This window comes from Lissotriton helveticus, chromosome 7, assembly GCF_964261635.1.
Source record: "Lissotriton helveticus chromosome 7, aLisHel1.1, whole genome shotgun sequence".
Taxonomy (NCBI): domain Eukaryota; kingdom Metazoa; phylum Chordata; class Amphibia; order Caudata; family Salamandridae; genus Lissotriton; species Lissotriton helveticus.
The window spans coordinates 608,075,448-608,094,353 of record NC_136068.1 but is presented as its reverse complement, the minus strand read 5'-3'; the positions used below and the strand labels follow the sequence as shown (position 1 = coordinate 608,094,353).

General features: G+C 47.8%; 1 protein-coding gene across 4 annotated transcripts in view; it reads right to left on the bottom strand.

Annotated features, from left to right (window-relative positions):
* RNF44 (ring finger protein 44) overlaps positions 1 to 18,906 on the bottom strand; it is a 318,385-nt gene that overhangs the window by 148,475 nt on the left and 151,004 nt on the right. For 2 of the 4 annotated variants that reach the window (XM_078652807.1, XM_078652809.1), the window contains 2 exons: positions 14,034 to 14,146; positions 2,822 to 2,972 (listed from right to left, as the gene is read on the bottom strand). In XM_078652807.1, the coding sequence (XP_078508933.1) occupies positions 2,822 to 2,972; positions 14,034 to 14,146 (264 nt within the window). The remainder of the gene's footprint in view (positions 1 to 2,821; positions 2,973 to 14,033; positions 14,147 to 18,906) is intronic. The other 2 variants (XM_078652808.1, XM_078652810.1) reach the window with 1 other exon arrangement.

Sequence of the window (18,906 nt, the reverse complement as noted above, 5' to 3'; positions counted from 1 at the left end):
AAGCTCCTGGTGTTTGGGTGCTAGCTCGGATCCATCTTTGCCCTGAGCCCAAGAACACCTGCAGCGGCAGCTGGGTGCAGGGTGCTGTTTTGGTGTTGAGTGCCCTGTTGATTTCAATGGGGATTCTCCGGTTTCAACAAAGACTAAAGGCTCGGGGACGAAGCACGGTGGTGACCACCAGTTGGAGAGGTAAGTTGGGATGCTGGGACAGTCAGTTGGGCAACAGAAGGCAGTGGGACGTCGGTGCAGGGGTGTCTTTAGGGGTTGGGTTTTCTTACTAGCTCCAGTTTGGGGGGGCGATGCTCCAGAAAGGGTCTGCAGGCTTCGCTTGGAGATTTGAGGCAGGTCAGAGGTCCCCAGCTCTCAGGTCAGGATCGCCGGGGAGACCTCCTCGTGGTGTTGGGCCACGTGCGTCGGGTGCAGACTCACAGTTTTGGCTGGGGCCAGAGTCTGTTGGTGAGCAAATCCAGTGCTCACGGGAGACAATGTCTTTGGTTTGGAAGGCAGAGTAGGTCCTTCGGGTTATTAAGACTGCTGGCTGCATGACACACCGGGATTTGGCTGGTGCAGGTTCGAGGTGCGGACAGGCCGGTAAGGCTGGTGCCAAGTCAGTGGGAGTCATCCTCTTTTTAGTGTCAGCTTTGCTTCTTCATCTTTTCTTCTGATCGGTTCTTGTCTGAGAAGGCAAGGTTCAGGCTTGACCCTAAATACCAGATTTAGGGGCGTTACAGGTAGGTAAAGGTTGGGCCCAATGGGTACACCCCTTATAATGCCACCCTCCTGTGGGAGGGGGGGGCCATATGCTTCTCTCTGGTTATCTGGGTACCCCATCTATCTACAAGATGGTGGGTGACAGTTGCGCTTCACCTTGCCTCCCACACCAGAGGGGTGGGGTTGGCAATGGTGGCCACACCTTCCTTCCTCACTTGGTTTTCTGGTCTATTCTCCCGTCCAAAGTGGGGGTCAGAACTGGTGGGGGCCAGTTGCTGGAAGCAGCAAAAAGCTGGGGTAACTCACAAAGGCTGCAAGTCTTGCACCTTCCCCTTCGTGTACCCTGCCCATCCTAGGGGGTGAGGCTTGACACCTCGTCCCATGATGTGCATTGTTTTGGACCCCCAAGAGCAGCAGGCTCTCGACCCAGGGGTCCAGTAACATGTTTGGTGGTGGCAGCTGGCGAGCAGTCACTCAGCCAGGATATTGGAGCTAGGTCGTTTTTCAGGGGGGATCTCTAAGATGCCCTCGGAGTGCATTTTTCATTAAATCCCACACTGGCATCCGTGTGGGTTAAATGTGCTGAGAAGATGGATACCACACTTCTCAGTTTTCAATAAAGCCATTGTGGTGCTGTGGAGTTTGTAATGACAAACTTCCAGCACTATATACTCTTAATGGCATTACTGTACTTACAATGTCTATGAATTGGCTCAGACACTATAGGGGTACAGGGTTCATGCATCTATACCCTCACCACTGCTATAGTGCACCCAGCTAAAGGGGTGGCTGACCTATGCCAGGGCACTGGGTTGTAGGGAATGGCACACAGGGATGTGTGCCATGTCGACTCTTCACTTTGTTCTGCACCACAACATGCAGCCTGCAATGGCAGTGTGTGTGTGTGTGTAAAGGTACAGGGCCTCTAAGGGTGGCACAATAAGTGTTGCAGCCCTTAGAGGCATTCTCTGACCACAGTGCCCTTGGTACCTATGGTACAATTTATAAGGGACTGACCTGTGGCCAAAGAGTGCCAACTGGGTTTTGTCTTAAAGCAGTTTTAGGGAAAGAACACAGGCCCTGGGTACCAGATTGGCAGGAACCAAGGGCACACTCAGTCAAGGTACATCAACAGTTTGGCAAAAAGTGGGGGCAACCATGCAAAAAGAGGGCATTTTCTTACATATAGGTAAGAGGTCCACTTGTGAAATGTCACACTTTGATAAACGTCTGGGTTCAGAATGGTTTTGCCACTTGTGATCGCTGTTCCAATCCGGATGAGAGCATATAGCCTTGTTTGATTATTTTTCAATGTCAGGGAATGATACCTTAAAGGAGAAAGCAGTAGCTCAACATTCATTCCCACTAAACATCAGAGAGAAGACGTCTGCAATTTTTGAACCCTCCTGTGAGTAACAATGAAGAACTTTACCTTTACTGCAGTTTTAGGTTGCAAAAACTGCCCCCTCAAATTACAACTGCCTGTCTCATGATCAACTTTACTCTCATGATAGCTACTGGTCAGAAACAGATATTCACATTCTACTTTCAGTACAGCATTTCATGCCCGAAGACTTAGGTGATGACATTTTCAATTTGTTTAATTACATTTTCCTCAGAAAGACTGAAACGTTCTAAGCCAAATGTGCAAGCTCTAAGTTGTAAAGTCTGTTGTAAACAATAAAAACAAATAGCTTATGTCACCAGTGTTGGTGCTCGGTTTAGGGGGCTCAAATGGCATTTGTGGAGCTGACCAGTGATAAATAACCTAGCTGCCACTGCAGCTGTGCAGGAGGCGTAAACTGCTAGAAAACAAAATCTGGACATAGACTGGATAATTAAAAAATTAGGATTATCCATTTGATTTCTAGGTTACTATGCTCCTGTTATAAAAAGGCAGAAAGAAAAAAGCTGGACACAGATGTGGAAAGATCATTTTTTCTTATTGCTGTGGCTCCTTTCAGCAATGCGGACACATGTAAGCATGTGACTATGCAAGATCACAATGTGGAAAGTGCAGATTAAATCTACAATGCAATATGCAAGCAGATACCCAGGACCCCAGCACCCCCAGACGCTAGGAATCTCTGGTTACCCAAGAAAAAAATACCTGTCGGGAACTACTGCGAAACCACTGTGAGCGAGTGAGGGGCGAGTGTAGAGACGGGCGTACCTCGTAATTCTCCATTTCCACATCGTCCACATCCAGATCCAGGCTGATGGCCGGCCCCACAGCTGTCTGTGACACAGGGAGCATCGAGCTGGAGGAGAAGCAAGAAAAGACTGATTAAAACCTGGACCAGCTGTAGAAATAGTTCATGCATGCCACATATGAGGATACCGAAGGTAAGTGAGATGAAAAGTGCAAAAATGTAGTCCATGGACAGCTGCCTCAATGGCGCAATAACATCAGCACTGAAAATCAGTGGTTCAGCACTAGGTGCCAGGGGCTTCAGCAGACAGTTCAGCATTTTAACCACTACAGTGCTAGCGGGTTTTCCCGCTGTGCGCTGAAGGTTCATAAATCCCACTTTACATGACAAAGCCAGCTCGTCATGAGCGCAGCGCAGGTAACGCCCATGACGAGCTGGCTTTGTCATTAGCGTGGAAGGGGTTAAATATGATGAAGGTAGATAAAAACCTTCATTACGATTGTGCGATTGATGGACTAGATGAAACAAGCGGTTGGCTTTATTTCGGAACTTAGTGGGGAGGCTTCCAAGTCTATAGTTTCTTTTAAACTGGACTATTTTAACAAATGTTCAAAAAATAGGATTCAATGGGGATCAGGCAGACTAACAGTGGTCTTTCTACTAAACTTGTTTGTGAATGATACTTTACAGGAAAATAATTTTATGTCTAGTACAGAAGCTTGCAAAAACTTAAAAAATGCAATCCATTTGAACTTTTTAGCTCGCAAATCAATGCTCAAATTATATTGGAGTGATAGTTATCAATAACTGAACAATAAAAATATTTGATCCTTAACACAGATTCCAAAGGAACAGGAAGATACATGGTGCACAACCCTTTACACTGCTATTGCTAATTATAAGCCCATACAAATAAACTGTAATATATACGCACCACTGAGTGGTTATATCGGGCACAGAGTCCAGAGATCCCCCCAGAAGTGTACAGGGCTCAATGTAAACCCAAATTACTCTATTTGTGGTGGTGTGGGAGAGCAGTCTTAGGCCTAACAAAGGAGTGTAAGACACTTGTTATGCACACAGTGACTAATAAATTACACACAACTCAAAAGGGAGATCCACAACATATTTAGAAAAATACGCTTCTTTAAAGATATATTTTAAGCACCAAGATGTTCGCAAAATGGTAAGTATGTTTTTCAGGAAAAATACTTTATACTTTAAAAAGTGGACACAAAGTGCAATTTTCAAGCTTTGCAATGTTAACCTATGGGAGGAAAAACAAGGCGTCAGTTTTTGCAGGCAAGTATGTGTCTGGTAAACACCAGGCAGGGCTCAAATTAGTTCAAATAGTGCACCACCAGCGGCCAGGTGCAGATTGCCAACACAGCATCGGTGCCCAAAGCTTTTCAATGGAGGAGATCGGTTTTGCACAAAGGCTGCAGGCTCAGGCCAGGAGACAGGATGAAGAAAACCCACAGCTGCCAGGGTAAATAGAGATGCTAGGGGACGTAGGGACACTGATGGTTGAGGTCCCTAAGACCCAGGGGCTTTAGGTGCAGGGGTGTCCTTAGGCATCAGAAATCTCTTATCTGGCAGGTCACAGTCAGGAGAAGCTGAGGCTGCAGGCGTTGAGGAGTCCAGCAGGGGCCAGCCCACAGTGGACTCGGGCTCAGAAGTTAGGGGGGTTCTCATCATGCAGAGGCTGCAGGGGTCTATGTGGATTCCAGCAGGGGTCAAACCACGATGTACTCTTGCTCAGAAGCTTAGTTAAAAATGAACTTCTGGCTGGGAGTTGCTCTGAAGGTTTCTGCGAGCTACTGGTAGTTTGAGATCCACTGATTGGATACACCTGCTATACATCATTATTCTCACTAATATTTCATTCATAATGCACCAATAAGTGTTTTCGCTTCTTTGTTTTTACACTTCCCAAATTACAATTATTAACTACTACTCTGCTTTATAAGCAGATTAGGTCTGTTCATGTTTTGCACATTTTGCCAACCTGTATCCAATGCCATGAGTTTTCTCCATAAGGACAAAATGGCCTAGCATTACTAAGGAGTGTTGCCCCTACCATTTTTTTCCTTTACTAGTTGTGCCGTCTTTTCCTCCTCCATTCGACGAAACCTCTGCAAGGTGTTCAATATTTTGTTTTTTGTTCTACCAGCATAGAACAACGCGTGGGTGGACCTTGTACATGAACAACAAGTTACTTACCTTCGGTAACGCTTTTTCTGGTAGATACAATATCTGCCTGTGGATTCCTCACCTTGTGAATATCCCCCTGCGTCAGCAACATTCGGAAATTCTTTTTGTAGCTTTGCGCCGACGTGGATCCGGATGTCACAGAGGCACGGCATCGCTCGCGACTCCGCTGACGTCACAGACGCCTATAATAGGCCCACGCCGGCGTGATGACATCAGTTCCGCCCTTTTTTCCGTGACTTCGAGGCACACGGACGGACCAATGACAGTAGACATATACACAGTACCAATAAAGGTAACACACACAGTGTGAAGTAAATGCAATAAAACATTTGACAACAAGATAAATACATAACAGAAAACAGCATAGAAGAGTGGACAACGGGGAGGCGGGTGGGTCAGTGAGGAATCCACAGGCAGATATTGTATCTACCAGAAAAAGCGTTACCGAAGGTAAGTAACTTGTTCTTCTGATAGATACATCTGCCGTGTGGATTCCTCACCTTGTGAATAGAGTCCCACTGCAGTCCCCACTCCCGGAGGAGGGTGTCCACTCTGCTATACCAGGAAATCTTGGAGGACAGAGCGCGCGAAGTGGCCGTCCCTCCTCACCTCGGTATCCAAGCAGTAATGCTTCGCAGAAGTGTGGAGGGAGGCCCAAGTCGCGGCTCTGCAAATGTCCTCAACTGGAACACCTCTAGACAAAGCAGATGTTGCAGACTTTGCTCTAGTTGAATGTGCTCGAATACCCTCAGGAGGGTCCTTACCCGCCAGGGAGTAGCAAATCTTGATGCACAGGATTATCCACCTGGAAAGTGTGCGCTTGTGCACCGCTCTGCCCTTCTTACAGCCAGCAAAGCCCATGAAGAGTTGATCATCAACACAATAGTCTTTAGTCCTATCGAGATAGAAACTGACTGCTCTCTTTGGGTCCAAGTGATGAAGCCGCTCCTCCTCCTTGGAAGGGTGAGGGGGAGGATAAAAAGTAGGAAGGGTAATGGATTGCCCCAGATGGAAGGGAGTTATCACCTTAGGCAGAAAAGCAGCCCTGGTCCTGAGAACCATTCTTTCAGCATGAATGGTCAAGAATGGGGGCTTGGAACTAAGAGCCTGAAGCTCACTTACCCTCCTTGCCGAGGTAATTGCAACCAAGAAGACCGTTTTAAAAGAAAGAAGCCTCATGGGACACTTGTGCAAGGGTTCGAAGGGAGAACCCATCAAATAGGTCAACACAAGATTCAAATCCCAATGAGGAACAATAAAAGGAGTAGGAGGGAACTTATTTGTGAGGCACTTCAAAAATCTTAAAACCACAGGAGATTTGAAAAGAGAAGGCTGATCAGGCAAACAGAGAAATGCCGACAGCGCTGAAAGATAGCCCTTCACTGTGGCAACGGCAAGCCCCTGTTGCGCCAGAGAAAGGGCAAACTGGAGAACATCAGAGAAATGGGCTCTCAAAGGGTCTATAGATTTCTCACCACACCAAGTGACAAATTTTGACCACCTATAAGAATAGATGGACTTAGTGGAGTCACGCCTGGCTGACAAGATGACGTCCACCACGTCAGGGGGGAGAGAAAAAGAACTCGGGTTGCCCCGTTCAATCTCCAGGCATGAAGGTGTAAGGTCTGGAGGTGGGGGTGAAGAACCTGCCCCTCCATCTGTGAGAGGAGATCTGCCCTGTGACGGAGACGGAGCGGCGGGTGAGAGGAGAGGTGGAGAAGGTCCGAGTACCACACCCTTCTTGGCCAATCCGGGGCGATCAATATAACTTGGGCCCGGTCTTGGCGAATTTTCCTCAGAACCCGAGGAATCAAAGGTATGGGAGGAAACGCGTAAAGGAGTTGCGAGTTCCAACTCAAATGAAACGCGTCCCCCAAGGCTCCTTGCATCGGATACTGCAGAATGACAGGCAGTGAGCGTTCTCGCGAGTGGCGAACAGGTCCACCCGAGGAGTCCCCCACATCTGAAAGAGGTCGTGAACCACCTCCGGGTGAAGCCTCCACTCGTGGTCGGCAGAGAACTGCCGACTAAGACTGTCTGCACGAACGTTCTGAACCCCGGCCAGATGATTTTCCATCAGACAAATCTGATGGTCCTGAACCCAGGACTAGAGACGCAGAGACTCTCTGCAGAGACACTGCGACCCCACTCCTCCCTGCTTGTTGATGTACCACATCGCGGTCGTGTTGTCCGTCAGGGCCTGAACCGACCGACCGCGAAGGGAAGGGAGGAAGGCCTTGAGCGCCAGACGTATTGCCCATAATTCCAGAAGGTTGATGTGAAGCAACCTTTCCTCTGGAGACCAAAGACCCTTGACCTCCAGGTCCCCCAGATGAGCACCCCACCCGAGAGTGGATGCATCCGTTATTACTGTGGCCACCGATGGAGGAAGTTGAAAAGGCTTTCCCTGCGACAGATTGCCTTCCACGCTCCACCAAGTCAGATCCGCTGCAGTTTCTCTGGAGATCCTCACAGACTCCCTGAGATCTCCGTTGTGCTGATACCACTGCCTGCGGATGCACCACTGGAGGGCCCTCATATGCCAGCATGCATGGTTGACCAATAGAATGCAAGAAGCCATCAGACCGAGCAGGCGAAGAACCTTCAGGACTGGAACGACCGCTCCATTGCAGAACAAAGGAATAATTTCCTGAATGTCGCGAATCCTTTGAGGTGGAGGGAATGCACGACAAACAGTAGTGTCCAGTACCGCACCTATGAACAGGTTGCGCTGGGAGGGCACCAGGTGAGATTTGGGTACATTTATCGAAAAACCCAACTTGTGTAACAACTGAGTTGTCTCTTGCAGATGATGGAGCACCTTCTCCGGCGACTCCGCTTTGATCAACCAGTCGTCCAGATACGGGAACACATGTATCCCCGACCTCCTGAGATGTGCTGCCACCACCGCCATCACCTTGGTGAAGACTCGAGGCGCAGCAGTAAGACCAAACGGAAGGACCGCAAACTGGTAGTGTTGCGACCCAACCGTAAAACGGAGATACTTTCTGTGCGACTTCAAGATGGGAATATGAAAATACGCATCCTGCAAGTCGATCGACACCATCCAGTCTTCTTCCAGCAGCGCTTGAAGAACCTGTGCAAGAGTGAGCATCTTGGTCTTTTCCTGTTTCAGGTAAAGGTTCAAGATCCTGAGATCCAGAATTGGCCGAAGCCTGCCATCCTTTTTGGGGATCAGGAAATACCGGGAGTAGCATCCCTGACCCCTCTCCTGCTCTGGAACCACCTCTATCGCACCTTTTCGAAACAATGCCAGGACTTCTTCCTGCAGGAGAAGCAGGTGGTCCTCCGAACAATAACCCCGGCAAGGAGGATAATTTGTGGGAAATTGCCGAAAAGGAAGAGCATACCCATTCTCTACAAGATTGAGAACCCAAAGATCCGATGTTATCAATTCCCAATCTTGTAGAAAATGGGTAAGCCGGCCCCCCACTGGGCCCACATGATCCAGAATGGTGGATCTAGGGCTGCTTTGCTGCGGTGGCTGGGGGCTGGGATGGGGAAGAGGAGGAAGAGGAGGAAGAGGAGGAAGCATTACGGCCCCGAGCTCGGGCCCTTTGTTTGCCTCTATAAGCTCTGTATAAAGTGTTTTGCTGCTGTTGTGGCTGCTGCTGGGTTGACTTATAGGTTCGAAAAGAAGATCTGCCAAAACCTCTTGAACGTCTTACAAAAGTGCCCCTGGTCTGAAGGCCCAACGACTTTGCTGTTGCCCTGCTATCTTTAAAGCGTTCCAAAGCAGTGTCTGCCTTCTTCCTAAACAATCCAGACCCGTCAAAAGGAAGATCCATTAATGCAGCCTGGACATCCGTGGAAAACTCACTAGATTTAAGCCATGCGGCTCTTCTTGTCGCTACTGAAGAACCCATGACCCTCGCCACAGAGTCAGCCGTGTCCAATCCACTTTGAATAACCTGCCTTGCTGCAGCTGGAGTATCAGAAATTACCTCCTGAAAGTCTTTCCTATCCTCCTCAGGTATTTTGGGCACCAATTGTTTCACAGTGTCCATAAGAGCGTGGATATAACGCCCCATCAAGCAGGTTGCGTTTGTGGACTTTAAAGCCATACTGGCAGAGGAAAAGACCTTTTTAGCAGCCTGATCCTGCTTTCTCGACTCTTTTTCCGCTGGGACCTGCGGAAATGCACCCGTAGATCTTTTGGAACAGGCAGCCTGTACCACCAAACTCTCCGGCAGAGGATGAGATGTTAAAAATTCCGGGTCTTCAGGAGCTGCTCTATACCTCCTAGCTACAGCTCTAGATACAGCAGGAGCTGAAACAGGATTTTTCCAAATCTCTAAAATTGGATCCTTTAAGGCATCATTAAAAGGTAGTAAAGGTTCAGTCACTGAAGAAGGAGAGTGAAGGACCTCTGTGAGCAGATTAGATTTAAATTCTGCAGTTGGTAGAGCAATGTTCAATAAATTTGCAGCTTTCTTTATCACCACATGATAAGGTGTCACATCCTTTGAAGGTTCATTAGAAACTGAAACAAGGTCCCATTCAGGTGACAGTTCTAGGCCACTAGCTACAGACAGGTCCTCAAAAGGGTCCTCAGAATCCTGTAGTTCGCCCTCCTCCAGATTTTCCCCTCTATATCTTTCCTCTTCCATTAATCTTTGGGCTTCACGCCTAGATCTTAGCTTCACATTCGAAGCCGTCGGATCCGCAATCGACTCCGACGGAGCCGGAGCCGGTGTCGAACTCGACGTCGGACGAGGGAGAGATTCACGACGTCGCTCAGGGTTCGGCATCAAAGTTGATGGAACTGGAGTCGAAGGAATCTGAGTCATCGATCTCTGCGTCGATGGCTTCGGAGTCGAAGGCCTCGCCGGAGTCGGATAATGCCAATGCGGCGTCTGAGCCAGCATAAAAGGCATAAAGGGCGCAGGTGCATAGGAATGAGGAACACCGAGACCATATGCCATCGGACCCATGGGACCAGTAGGAGCCCCAGAGGGATACATAGCCCTTGAATAGATTCCGAACATCGCATTCAGGAAATGCGTAGGGTCCTGACCTGGAGCCGGGAAGGCTGGGTATGAACCCCCAGGTTGCTCTTGAGGGCGTGGAGTCGAAACGACGTTGACCTCTTCTTCGGGCTGGTGCACCGGAGTCGTACGACCTTCGGGCATCTGAGCTCCACCCTCACCAACCTCCTCCTCCTCACCTTCCTCCTCCCGATCTGAAGGATGGGATGGGTCCGGAGATGGAACAGTCTTCTGCTTCGGTGAACTCGGTGAGTTTGCATGCGACGCCTCAACCTCGACATCGTGTTCCTCTGAAGCCGAAGAAACTACTTTCTCGACCAGTTTCACTTGTGACTTCGGCTTGGAACCGGACTCCTTCCTCGATCGATGTCGGGATTCATGGGTTCTCTTTTTATGCTTCTTTCTAGAAGATCTTGAAGCATGGGCTGAGGACGAATCCGACCGCGACCTCGATCGAGATCTTGACTTCGAGCGTCGAGTTCGCGATCTTGATTTCTTCTTTTCTTTTCCTTCTTTAAACTTGGCAACTAGAAGTTTTGCTTCTCTTTCCCGGAGGGCCTTTGGTGTCATCTTCCTGCAGGATTGGCAGTCTTCGATGTTGTGGTCGGAGCTCAGACACCACAAACAGCATTCATGCGGATCTGTAATGGACATTATTTTGTTACATTCTCCGCAGGCTTTAAACCCGGTCTTCTTCGAGGTCATGTTGAAAATGAGAAGACAAAGAGACTAGAAAATTAGCAAGTAACAAAGTTACAGTAAAAGCTACAGACGATCCCAGAAAACCGTTAGCGTCAACGACGCGGAAAAAAGGGAACTGATGTCATCACGCCGGGGTGGGCCTATTATAGGCGTCGGTGACGTCAGCGGAGTCGCGAGCGATGCCGTGCCTCTGTGACGTCCGGCTCCACGTCGGCGCGAAGCTACAAAAAGAATTTCCAAATGTTGCTGACGCAGGGGGATATTCACAAGGTGAGGAATCCACACGGCATATGTATCTATCAGAAAAGTGAATACTCAGATCAAGATGAGCATATCTAGCACACCCTCACCAAGGTCTGGGAAGAGGGATCGTTAGTAGCAGTGAAATAATTATTGAAGGGGCACAGGATGTTATTTTTATCACAAAGGGTTTACCATCATCCTTGGGGAAAATCCACCAAGTCCCCCCCCATCAACTCAATGCACGCGGTAAAGGGGATATTTGTGATGTGGTTGTTTTCGTGTATTTCATGTTTGTGAGATCACATGGCGAGTGGTTTTCCATTTGAAAACACGGAGATTGCAACATTGAATTGAGGTTTGACCATCATGTATGCGACAACCTGCATACAATTTTTAACCCTCTAGTCTGCCATGGAAGGTATGAGGAAGTCATATCCTGCCAGATGAGAGCTCTACTTGACAACAAAGGAATAGGCCTTAACTAGTTTGGCTGATCTTGGTCCTGTAAGCAACAGTTGATGTTGGTTTAGGACGTCCACATTGTGTCCTCCAAGACCCATCACAGTATTCATCCCTAAACCTATCTGGAGCCTTACCCTGTGTATCATTGTGTGTGTGTGTGAGAGAGTGCCATTTCATACCACTGTAGTGTATCCTAGCGCACTGCTGGTCAAATCAGTAAGTGGCAACAGAAGTAAGTAGCTACAGAGCCTCGTGTATGGTTTGGAGATTGTGGGTGTATAGCGTGCCTCTGTGGAAAGCTTTGGGTGTCTTGCACCTCATTTGAAAGGGTGCTCTAATTTTGTTATAGGTGATCTTGTAGCTACCTTTGGGGTTAAAGTGCAACGCCACGCACGGTAGGAGGCACATCAAGTGTGTTTGATATATGGAAACTGGAAAAACCTGCTCAGGAAGTCCATTTAGTCTCGATTACATGCCATTGTACCAGTCAGTGCTGCCCTACAAGTCCAACAAGTTAAGATCGGATTTGCTGTGTACTGGCTGGAATTGTGATTCCAGCCAGGAATTGTGTTAAACTTCTGGTTGGCAGTAGCTTCCCTTTAGTGTCACTCTGGTCACAACTCTTTTTGTTTGTCTGGATAAATTAAGACTGGGAGCACCAGTAGAGAAAGGCTTTTTGATAAGGACTAACATTTTAAACTCTGCTGGCAGTAACTAAATCTTCAAAACTAGCATTATTAACAAGACAGTTGGGACTTTCAATCTGGACCGTTCTCTCAATAGCAGCAAGAAATCTTGTTTGCTCTCATTAACAGTTCACCTTCATATGGTGGGTCACCTTCATATGGTGGGTGTAGGCCATTTAATGAGATTCTAGCAGGCTGGGCTCATCCTATCTGAGCTAAGCCTTTCACCCACCAACCTGCACCCATTACCTCTAAAAAGCCCGGTCACATCAGAGCACAAGGGACCCCAAGATTTCTAGACAGTCAAGGAAGAAGATCTCTGGCTTTGACAGACACACAGACTTGGCCACAGACGGTGTTAGGAACAGAAGGTTTTTTGACCAGGGTAAATTAAAACCTATTATTTTTAAAAGTAATAGCTTCAGAGTAGATATCATGTTAAATTGAGTGCGATTACTGTGTCATATTGTACAGGAGTCCCAAACCTACTATCAACTCCTGGACCAAGCATTCACTGCTCATTCAACTGGGAAGGGAGCAATAAGAGTCCAACAGTGCCTAAATGTGGGCCACCAGTGTTTAATCACAGTACACACATGGATATTGCCCAGTAAGTAGCAAGTCACCAACACATAATCCAGAGAACGGGCCTGAGTCTCGTAAATTGGGATTCTGGGAGAGTTAGTCCAGAGCAGAGGTCCAAAGTTTAGCAAATTCCTCACAATCTGAGTTAGTCTGGATTTACTTCTGTTCATGTACTGGCACATTTATGTAGAATGTTCTTGATCTCCTTAAAGCCCTCTCTCTATATGCATGGTTCATACTACATAATTTTCTATTAGACCCTATTGGAATTGGTAACTGAGAATTCCCTCATCAATTTGTATGTACAGTGAACAACAAAACTGTGGCTACTGCAATAGTCTTAATGGAACTGCTTGGTAGAAAGCTTCAAGGTAAATTCAAACTTGAAAGATGCTTCTAAATATTCCTTCCATTTTTGGTTACAGAATTCAAGTAATCTGTTGTAACTGTTTACTGCTAATTGTTTCAGCTTTGTCTTTACAAATCTGCCTAGTCAGATTCTCAGCACTTGTCTCGTACAGGTCCTGCGCAGGCTCAGTTAGTGCATGCATTCTTTTCTGTAGTATCCCAGTTATAGCCAAGCCAACGTCTGTCAATGCACAGTCAATATCTACACCCGACCATAATCACTGGACTAGATAAGAAAGCAACAGGAAAGAAACAGCTCAAACCTTTAACAGCCAGGTACTATAAAGGAGAGGTGGACTTTAGAATAACCACAGAGAAAATACATCTCAAGAATCTGTATACATTAAAAAAATACTCAAGTGTTCTAAGATTGTACTGTGACAACAGGTGACAACATGGTACTACAAAACGAGTAAGCTTACCAACCCTTGTAGTAGTAGAGAATAAGTCAGCCGCCTAGTATGGAACACGGAAGCACAAATGCTAGCAGCTTAGAGATGGCTATGCCCTGTAAGGACAGAATAAGTGGAGCTAGGTGGAAGGGAGTGTTGGACAGAGTGGACTCTGCTAAAAAATAAAAATAAAGCAGAAGGATGACTTTACAGCAAAACAACCAGTTTAGGACAGAGAGAAGAGAGAAAAGAGTGAGAGAAGATAGAGAAGAAAAGGGAGAGAGAGAGAAAGAGACCTCCTGCTGGTCATCATAGCGGAGATGGATAGAGAAAGCTCCAAAAGAGGTAGAGACGACCCCACCATATGTCATAGGCAGCTGCATGATAATACACATGCATCTGAGAGATCAGCTTGCACATTGTTGGCAGGCATTGTTCACTGAAGATTAAGAGAACGGCTTTACTCACAGGAAGTACGGCAGGAAGCTGGGGTAATATGGTGGGGGAGGTGGCGGTGGGAGAGGCTGCTGCAGTCGGTATCTCTGTGTGTTCAGTCGCCTCGGCATCATATGGGAGTATGGCTGCAATACACAAATCATGCAATACATTAGAACAGAAAAAAAGAGCTCCTGTTCTTCCTCTCCCCCAGTTTTCAACTTAAAGTAAACCTAAGATGACTTGTTGTTCAATGTAAAACTCCCTGTTCCTATGCATCACTTACTCTTACACTCCTGTTCCCACTCCCTGGCCACGCTCTGCCCCCCTCACTTCAACAACTCATCTATTACCACAGTGAAAAGAAGTTTTGAAATTTCCCACTACAAACAACATTATAACAAAGGTTTAAATAGGAGTAATTCATGTAAAATGACAAACTCGTAGTAGGGTAGAGGGCCAGGCAGACTAGGTTCTGTCTGACAAAGGCATTTCAAACTGCCATCCTAAAAGGATCAATAAGTAAAGAACTCTGAAACTTCTCCCACTCGGGATGGAAGGACTTCAACACTACTGGCAAATAGGTTTCCATCTTTTGGTTATACACAGTCAAGGGGACTAATGTTTTCAGTGGAAATACCAATGAGCTGCCCATCTGAGAAAGGCAGGAGCAGTAAGTGCTCATTATCGGTCTGTAAAAAGCTGGCTCTTGATATAGTGGACCAAAAAGAGATACATTGTGTAAAGAATCCAAGCAAAGCCCAGAGGAATTACAGAGGCACTAATGACACCCCAAATGCTCTCTTCTGTGGTAGTGTGGGCGAGCACTTAGGCATATCACGGGAGTGCAGAAATCTGAAAATATACACACAGTGGTTAATAAATGAGATGGCTCAAGAAGGAGATGTGAGAAAGTGGCTCTATATATACTGGACCAAAGTAAGGTACAGTGTGTATAGAGACCACAACCCCCAGATGGTATAACAGCGGTTAACGTCAGGGCTGACCTTACTCTCCAAAGTGGTAGCTTGGTCGAGCAGTAAGGCAGTACCAGAGGACAGTGTAAAGCATTTGTTGTACACACTCAGTCAGCAAAAGGTTTCACACACTCAAGGACTGAACTTCAGGCCAATCAATTGTTTTTATATCAAAAGATATAGTTGTTTTATTTTTAGAACCAACAGGTATCAAAATATACTTTTCTCAATATGAGTGATCTCAGATAATTACTTTGCAGAAATGTAATAAACTTTGTAAACACAATAGGTACAGGGGTTGCAGTAGGCAACACAATTCTAAACACAATTTAACATTGAGCTCAATGGGCTTTTCTACATAAATGCAGTTGATTACTTTATAGATTACTTTTGTAACTCCAAGACTGGATCCTAGATTCAGTCCTGGGGTCTAAGCTGAAAACAGTTTAGTAAAAGCGTTTTGGTTATTGCAATGATGTTTAAAGAATATAAAGGTATTTTAAAAGCTGACACTTAGAAACTTTTCAGTGAAAAACTAGCAATGTTATCCTATGGAAGGAAATTCAAGTCACAGGTAAAGTAGGTTCTCGTTACTTTTGTAATCCAGGATTGGACTCCTAGGTTCAGTACTGGGATCTCTACCCAAGACAAGTAAGTATTTACGTTTTAGTAGTTGGTACGATTTTTAAGGAATATTTGTAATTTTCAAAAGTAGACAGAAGAAATTTCAGAGAAAAACAGTCAATGGTTTCCTATGGGAGAAAAGTCAGGTTATGGGTAAGTACAGTTCTAATTACTTTTGTGGTTCAGGACTGGGCTGAGAGGTACAGTACTGGCTCCTCTCCTGACTGCAGGTGAGTAATTCGAAATTCGTTACTCGGATGATTTTATAGGAATATTTTAGAGTTTCAAAACTTCACACTTAGAAGATTTTTCGAGTTAAACCAGTCAATGTTCTTCAATGGCAGGAAAGTGAGTTATCAGTTTCCAGGTGAGTACTCGACTGGTGAAGTTAAGGTTCTGGGCATAGGCTCTGGGGTCTCCCAGGGTAGGGAAGGGACAGTAGTTACACCCTCAGCGGCACAGAGGCAGCCGGGTGCAGAGAGAGTAGGCCCAATGCAATCCAATGGAGGGTAGGGGGCCTTTGGTTGGTGGCTGCAAGCAAGCAGGCGGGGTGCAGGGTGCTTTTGAGCCGTCGGGAGATCAATGTTAGCCAAAGGGAAAGTTAAAAAGTGAACAAAGGCTGCAGGCTCGGGGATGGAGATTCTTCAGGTGCGACCACCACTTCAAGAGGTAAGTTGGGATCTTGGAGAAGAGGTAGGTACCCCAAAGGAAGGCACAGGGTACCGTGGGGCGCCGGGTGCAGGGGTGTCTTTTGGCGTCGGGAAAGCTTACCCTCAGCTGGTCGCGGTTGGGGGCTTCCCTGGTTCTGAGGCTGCAGGCATCGTCTGGGTCGTCGAGGAGGGTCTTTGGGCACTGGACTTCGAGTCCCAGTCACGGGGGGACCTCCTCGTGGTCTTGGATCCCTCGGGCACGGGCCAGGCTTGGCGGGTGCAGAGTGGGCTGGATTTGCAGTTCCTGGCGGGCACCGGGGGTATTGCTGTGGAGCAGAGCCTCTGCTCAGGGGAGTCCCAGTCTGTTAGAGGGTCAAGGCAGGCAGGTCCTCCGGGTTGCCAAAGGTTGCTGTCTGCAGGAATCACCTGGATTAAGCAGGAGCAGGTTCCAGGATCGACAGGCCGGTAGGGCTGGGGCCAAGTCAGTTGGTGTCGTCATGTTAGCAGCTGCACGGCGGGTCTTCTTTTTGATCTTTCTTCTTTTCTTACCGGGATCTGAGGAAGGAAGGTTCAGGGTGTCCTTAAATACTGAATTTAGGGGCGTAACAGGTAGGGCAAGGGCAGGGACCAATATGTCCCTGTCCTGGGGTGGGTACACCCCCTAGCCTGCTCCTGTCCTGTGGGAGGGGGGCAGGAGCCTAACTGTGATTGGGCAGGGCTCCCGAACTTCAAGATGGCCGGAGCCTTGGGTCGTGCTTCACCTCGCCTCTCTCACCTGAGGGGTGGTGTTGGAACAGGCTGGCAAACCTCCCTTCCTGGCGTAGGGTTTCCCGCCAGTCTTCCTGCCAAAGTCGGGGTCAGAACTGATGGGGGCCAGTTGCTGAGTACAGCAAGTGGTCTGGAGAAGCTCACAAGGGCGGCAGGCCTCTGAAGCTTCCCCCTGCCCATCCTGGGGGAGGATACCCAACACCTCGCCCAGGATGTGCATTGTTGCAGGCGCAGGAGAGCGGGGGGGGGCTCTCCACCCAGGGGTCCAGTAACATATCTCCTGTGTGGCAGCTTAGGCAGCCTCTCAGACCAGACGTGGATTGTAGGTTAGGATTTCAGGGGGCATCTCTAAGATGCCCTCTGGTGCATTTTACATTAAATCCCACACTGGCATCAGTGTGGGTTTAATGTGCTGAGAAGTTTGATATCAAACTTGTCAGTCTTCAGTGGAGCCATTATGGTGCTGTGGAGTTCGTAATGACAACCTCCCAGCACCATATACTCTTAATGGCATCACTGCACTTACAGTGCCCAGGAATGGCCCTGGGTACTGTAGGGGCCCAGGGCTCATGCACCTGTGCCCACACCACTGGCATAGGGTACCCAGCTAGAGAGGTGATTGAGGTATGCCAGGGCAGTGGGTCTTGTGGGCATGGCACACAGGGATGTGTGCCATGTAGACTCTTGGTTTAGTTCTGTACTTAGACACTCAGCCTGCAAAGGCTGTGGGTGTCAGGGTACAGCCCCCCTAAGGGTGGCACAATAAGTGCTGCAGCCCTTAGGGGTCTTCTTTGGTCACCATGCCCTGGGTACCTAGGGTACCATTTACTAGGGGCTGATAGGTGGCCAGAGATGCCAATTGGGGTTTAGTTTCAACACAGTTTTAGGGAAGGAACACAGGTCCTGGGTAACTGGTTGGCAGGAGCCCTGGGCACACTCAGTCAAAGCACCAGCAGTTCATTAAAAAGTGGGGACATACAAATGCAAGAAAGATGGCACTTTATCATAGGAGATCTAAACCAATTTATAAAAATTGCAACTATATATATGTTTAGGAATCAGAAGAAAATCGTTCAGGTACGTATATTTGAATATGAATTCTTTCTGGTTAAAATCTTTTTTTTTTTTTTTAAATTGACAGTGCAATTTCTGGAGGCTTCAATGTAATCCTATGGGAGAAAAAGTCAATGCAGCATTCAGGTCGAGTACAGCGACTTACAGGATCCTACTCCAGGAGTTAAGGGTGAGTGATGGGCAAGGTCCAAGGTAGCACCAGCAGAACACCCCCAGCCGCACAAGGACAGCTGGGCGCAGAGGTGCAAAACAGTGTTGGCGCCCAATGCTATTCTGTGGAGAACAGTCGCGGTAAGAAGAGGCTGCAGGCTTAGACTGAGGGGCCAGTTGTGCTGAACCAACAGCTGGGCTCAGGCATCACGATGCTCAGGGACACCTTTGGTCCTTTCCTCCATGGCCCAGGGGCAAGGGGTGTAGAGGTGGCCTTAGGCATCAGGTTTCTCTTACTGGGAAAAGTCACAGTAGATGGGGCCTGCGGGCAGAGGCTGGAGGTGATGTCGGGGAGTCCACAAGGTGTCACCAGACTGGACTTGGTCTCTGGAGGGAGTGGGGACTGCTGACACATTTGGCCCACTACAACTCGGGCTTGGAGCGATGGGTGCAGTGGTGTCTTCAGGTGTCAGGTTTCTGCAGTCACAGAGTCCTTCCATGGGTCTTTGGATGCCTGCAGGGTGCAGGTGAGAAGATCTGCTGCTTTTCGAGAGGTCTTGGTACCTGGATGAAGTGCTGGAAGGTTTCTTGGGCTTTTGGGACTCAGCAGCTGCAGGACAGTCGACTTTTGGTGCAACTGGCAAAGGCAGCAGGCAGGTCGGC